Consider the following 6,000-nt stretch of genomic DNA (forward strand, 5'->3'; position numbering starts at 1 on the left):
TAATACTTGCACTTATTCAAACACTGCATATAGTATATTTTATTTACATTAATTTGTGTTAACTCAATAAATACTTTATTATTTTCAATAAATTGGCCACGTCCATTTCAAAACTGAAAGTTGGGTTGAAGTTCATGCTGGTTATTACCAGAAATCTGGCAAATTTCTTTCCTCTGAAAGGCAGTAGATATATTAGGCAAGCTGATCTCAACATCTGATTTTATTACACAAGTTCTCAGCCAATGAGCTCCATACTAACAATGAAGTAACACAAAATGCACCTTCAGTTATATGAAACACAATCTGATTTAAACTGTTAAAACTAACCCACATTAATGCTTGCTTAAATTTAAAACGCTTCAGTAAAGAAAAAGACTTGTGCTTCACCTTGTCACATGACCTCTACCAGTAGGGTCATGCGCCTGGAAAAGCTGTTTTAGAATGTAGAATCCACCAGATCTAAGCTTTTCATGTAGAAGATATTGAAGCTGGAAAACCAATAAGGAGAAATCATTAGATCCACAAAATGCCCCATGTCAACATATAATTACAATTCATGCTTTCTTCAGACATTCTTCACTTGTGTTTTCAGAGAAAGGCAACTCTGTAAGATCACAATAAATATGATCTGAAATTTCCACATTCATGAAATAGTGTGATGCAAAACTAAGCAGTGTTAGGCACTGAAACTCACTTTGCATACTGTCAAGTCTGGAGATCAGAAAACACTGCATTATCAGAATACAGCATTTGGTCTATAGCAAAAAGCTAATTAAAAGAATGTAATTTCACAGATTCAAAGAAGTACAAGCAATCAGCAATTATACTATTTTAATTACACAAGCTGCTCCAAAATGAAATTAGAGTCCAGAACCTGTGTTCTTAATTTGCGTTCTTGTAATCCATTCAATACATATCCCTTGTGTGAAGTCATGCAGTTTATGGTTTTTATATTTTATTGATTTGTCAGTAATCTTCAAAATGTTGTTTGCATTTTCTAAGCTATAACTGAGGCCTGAAAAATTGAACATTTGTTCCACTATCAAATACGTTGAAAACAAGATGCAACAAATTGTCTCACTGTGACCAGGTTTATCTAATTGATTTTTGCTTACACAATCAAGAATAATTAACAAGTCTATTCTTATTATAGGAGAAAGTGAGGACTGCAGATGCTGGAGATCAGAGCTGAAAATGTGTTGCTGGAAAAGCGCAGCAGGTCAGGCAGCATCCAAGGAACAGGAGAATCGACGTTTCGGGCAAAAGCCCTTCTTCAGGAATGAGGAAAGTGTGTCCAGCAGGCTAAGATAAAAGGTAGGGAGGAGGGACTTGGGGGAGGGGCGTTGGAAATGCGATAGGTGGAAGGAGGTCAAGGTGAAGGTGATAGGCCAGAGTGGGGTGGGGGCGGAGAGGTCAGGAAGAAGATTGCAGGTTAGAAAGGCGGTGCTGAGTTCGAGTGTTGGGACTGAGACAAGGTGGGGGGAGGGGAAATGAGGAAACTGGAGAAATCTGAGTTCATCCCTTGTGGTTGGAGGGCTCCTATGCGGAAAATGAGGCGCTCTTCCTCCAGCCGTCATGTTGCTATGGTCTGGCGATGGAGGAGTCCAAGGTCCTGCATGTCCTTGGGGGAGTGGGAGGGGGAGTTGAAGTGTTGAGCCACGGGGTGGTTGGGTTGGTTGGTCCGGGTGTCCCAGAGGTGTTCTCTGAAACGTTCCGCAAGTAGACGGTCTGTCTCCCCAATATAGAGGAGGCCACATCGGATGCAGCGGATGCAATAAGTGATGTGTGTGGAGGTGCAGGTGAATTTGTGGTGGATATGGAAGTATCCCTTGGGGCCTTGGAGGGAAGTAAGGGGGGGGTGTGGGCGCAAGTTTCGCATTTCTTGCGATTGCAGGGGAAGATGCCGGGAGTGGAGGCTGGGTTGGTTGGGGGTGTGGACCTGACGAGGGAGTCACGGAGGGAGTGGTCTTTTCGGAACGCTAATAGGGGAGGGGAGGGAAATATATCCCTGGTGGTGGGGTCCTTTTGGAGGTGGCGGAATTGACGGCGGATGATACGCTATATATGGAGGTTGGTGGGGTGGTAGGTGAGGACCAGTGGGGTTCTGTCCTGGTGGCGGTTGGAGGGGCGGGGCTCAAGGGCGGAGGAGCGGGAAGTGGAGGAGATGCGGTGGAGGGCATCGTCGACCACGTCTGGGGGGAAATTGCGGTCTTTGAAGAAGGAGGCCATTTGGGTTATACAGTATTGGAACTGGTCCTCCTGGGAGCAGATGCGGCGGAGACGAAGGAATTGGGAATATGGGATGGCGTTTTTACAGGGGACAGGGTGGGAGGAGGTGTAGTCTAGGTAGCTGTGGGAGTCGGTCGGTTTATAGTAAATGTCCGTGTTGATTCGGTCGCCTGAGATAGAAATGGAAAGGTCTAGGAAGGGGAGGGAGGAGTCTGAGACGGTCCAGGTGAATTTGAGGTCGGGATGGAAGGTGTTGGTAAAATAGATGAATTGTTCAACCTCCTCGTGGGAGCAAGAGGCAGCGCCGATACAGTCATTGATGTAGCGGAGGAAAAGGTGGGGGGTGCTGTCAGTGTAGCTGCGGAAGATGGACTGTTCCACATATCCTACGAAGAGGCAGGCATAGCTGGGGCCCATGCGGGTGCCCATGGCTACTCCTTTTATTATAGATAATATAGTTGGTACTCTGACCTCAATAATACACCACTACTTGATCTGGGCTGAATCAGTCTAACTATTAATTAATCTACAAAGGTGGAATCTGAATACTTATGCTATTTCCAGAATGTCAGTGTGGTTTTTAACAGTAAAGATGCCCGTCAGTTAAACCCACTTGCTATCAGAATATCTTTAATATTTTACAACCTGTTGGAGTGCCCTAAGATAGCTAGACCATTGCATTGTTAGGTAAGAACAGCAGAGATCTGTGTTCCACACAGCCTCTTATTGCTAGCACTAAAATGAAAAGATCCAAACTCCACTATTCACAGAAGAGGCATCTGCTGTCCTGCCGACCTATGTATTTAACGCACAATATGACATGGTACTGAAGTATAAAGGTACAACATGGGTTCAATTCTCGATTTGTCCCAATCTCTGTTGAGGCAGTTGTACAAATGCTGCTTTTAGCTCTAGTGATATTAAGCTGCAAAGGAGATGGAAATTAGTCAGAGTCCCTGTTCTTGATTGATTTTCAATGAGTCCTCATAGAAGTGAATGTGAAAAAGCTCAAAATCTAAAATTAAAAAAGGAAAGTGTTGGCCTGTCATTGCCTGAGCCATCGATCTCTTTTCTTTCAATAGCTGGGATTAGATCGACCAACTGTAGGGCTGATCCAGATTTTGTGGAAAGAAAGGTGATTAAATGGAGTAGGAGTAAGGGCACAATAAAGTAAGTACATTATTAAACAGAACATCTGTCCTAGGATTCTGATTAAGAAAAAAAGTCGAGAGTGTGGTGGTAGAAAAGCACAGCAGGTCAGGCAGCATCCGAGGAGCAGGAGAATCGATGTTTCGGGCATAAGCCCTTCTTCAAGAATATGTCCGAAACATCGATTTTCCTGCTCCTCGGAAGCTGTCTGACCTGCCGTGCTTTTCCAGCAGCATACTCGTGACTCTGATCTCCAGCATCTGCAGTCCTCACTTTGTCCTGATTAAGAAAAAAGCCAAGGAGTGGAATGAATATTTTAAAAGAACCTATTACATCACATTTCATCCCTGCATTGTTACATAAATTCTAAAATGCATCAAAAGCTCAAAACATTAATCTATTACGAATATGTAATCAGTTTAACTTAGTAAAACAATTATTTCTATTCTATTTGAACACAGAGAATCATTAAAATCAGCAGGAAACATATAATTAATATGTTTTCTGTTGATTTCAGCTCATGTGTAAAAAGGAGTATAATGATGCCATTTATGTGCCTGAGATCCTTAACTGAAATGCAGACAATAAGGATTTATGCTTCTGAGATCCCAAATTTAAGAACATTTTTCAGTCAGATATTTAAATGATGGATTCACTGAATTATGTTTTATGAATCAATTGTATTACGTACATGAGGATCCCATGAAATGAATCTCGGCTCCATTTGCTAGATCCACCGACCAATACCATGCTGACCAAACATATTCCCTTTTGTAACACCTATTCCTGTATTTGATAGGTGATAGGCACAAGACAATTTTCTAAACTTGGTGCAATCATTCATTTTTAAGCAAAATTCAAACCATGCAATGATTATGCCTTAGCTTCAAATTTTTTATTTGCTATTGCCTCTAATTTATATATACACCAAATTGAGAATGCAAACGCAGCACATTAAAAATGCATAATATTTAATTCTACAGCTCTAAATTTCTTACCTCATCAATTTGCAGTCTCATTTGTGTACCAGGTCTTGTGATAATTGTCTCAACATCATGATCAACCAGTCTGGGGTCACTGGCCCACCGTTTTTCTAATGTAAAAAATCATTCTTTTCATCCAAAAGTTACAGAATTGTGAATTTAATTCACCCCTTAAAGAGTCATAGAGTCATAGAGATGTACAGCATGGAAACAGATCCTTCGATCCAACCCGTCCATGCCAACCAGATATCCTCAGTAAATCTAGTCTCACTTGCCAGCATTTGTCCCATATCTCTCCAAACCCTTCCTATTCATAGACCCATCCAGATGCCTTTTAAATTTTGTAATTTTCCACCCTCCACCACTTCCTCTGGCAGTTCATTCCATACCCAACCCTACTTATAAAATGTAAAACAAAATTATTTAATGTTCAATCATTATAGCTACTTGCTCATGCAAACCTTTTCCTTAATTGGTTTTTATCAAGTATTTGAAAAGTCTCTATTTGTTTTCAAGGTTCTCCCATGAATCAATCATTTGTGGGCGCAGAGGCAACTAACCAAGACCTCTTTTCACCAGCAGCTATTTGAGGTGTTAAAGGATGGTTCATCATGGTGAATCAGCCTGTGCAGTAAGCAGTGTTTCCCTGGAGCATTTGAAAACTGGACAATATAGGTTGAATTTTAATGCTTTCCTGACTCATATTTTCTGAGTGACTATCCAGTTCAGCTCACGTAATCTTCGAACCACTATATCGTTCACAGCTGCAAGACTCAGCTGAGCATGTTCACACCACTGAACACGTAATTCATGGTGCACGCTTATTCCTGAGATACTAATCAGTATGTATTTAATAGTGGAACTTACTGAGATTTATCCAGTGATCAAGCTTTCTCCAGTTGTCCATTTGTCCCCTACTGTGCTCTTTAAGCGCATTTTCCAAAGTAGAGATGTATTCACGCCTTCTGGGACTTGTTTTCAATGGACCTCCATTATTTGAAGCTTCCTGAGAAGCAGATCTTTCACTACCTTGTCTTCCATTTGACAGGTTCGATTCTCCCTGAACTGAAATAGTTTCAGGATTGCCCAGCCTTGACAAAGGGTGCTGCACTTCAGGAAACATGGATGGTAACCCTGAATGTGAAGCGGGTCTGGTAATGCTTACCTGAGCCATTTTGTCTAACTTGAACAAATGCTAAATCACCGTGATTAGAAAAGCACTGGTGTCCTTGCTGCAAACAGGAACTCTCGTCACAGCGACAACTGTGTTGCTATAGGCAACCTCAATTCTATACCTCTGAAAGGAATTAGCTGCAGGGGAGATCTGATTGAATGACTGTCTGTTAAAGGTTTCTACTAAATTAAACAAACTTCTGCTATTGTCAATTCAATAGAGTGTCATTAAAACCGAGCACAGTAGTTAGAAGCTGTGTCATACCATTGACATTCTTCGAACAAAGCCTTGATTATTATAGACTTAACTCTTTTCTATTTGAGTCCTTTGGTTTCTGCAGTTTTAAAAATCTACACTGTGGATTTTAAGCCCCTTTTGAATTGTTCTTTCTTCATCTCTAATATTACTTTCACAAGATTGCCAAAGTATCCCGTAAGACAAAACATTGCCTGTACCCTATTCTAC

The 6,000-nt window shown here is 41.4% G+C and overlaps 1 protein-coding gene across 3 annotated transcripts in view; it reads right to left on the reverse strand.

Moving 5' to 3' along the window:
- LOC122561192 (EF-hand calcium-binding domain-containing protein 6-like) overlaps positions 1 to 5,633 on the reverse strand; it is a 52,977-nt gene extending 47,344 nt beyond the window's left edge. For 2 of the 3 annotated variants that reach the window (XM_087998894.1, XM_043712725.2), the window contains exons 1-3: positions 5,229 to 5,632; positions 4,377 to 4,471; positions 388 to 488 (exon numbers count right to left, since the gene is read on the reverse strand). In XM_087998894.1, the coding sequence (XP_087855020.1) occupies positions 388 to 488; positions 4,377 to 4,471; positions 5,229 to 5,535 (503 nt within the window). In that variant the 5' untranslated portion in view covers positions 5,536 to 5,632. Of the gene's footprint in view, positions 1 to 387; positions 489 to 4,376; positions 4,472 to 5,228 lie in introns of all 3 variants that reach the window. The other variant, XM_043712726.2, reaches the window with a different exon arrangement.
- Positions 5,634 to 6,000: the final 367 nt, after the last annotated feature.

Source organism: Chiloscyllium plagiosum, unplaced genomic scaffold (assembly GCF_037043375.1).
Source record: "Chiloscyllium plagiosum isolate Xiang-an unplaced genomic scaffold, Cpla_swu_hap1 HiC_scaffold_22, whole genome shotgun sequence".
Taxonomy (NCBI): Eukaryota; Metazoa; Chordata; class Chondrichthyes; order Orectolobiformes; family Hemiscylliidae; genus Chiloscyllium; species Chiloscyllium plagiosum.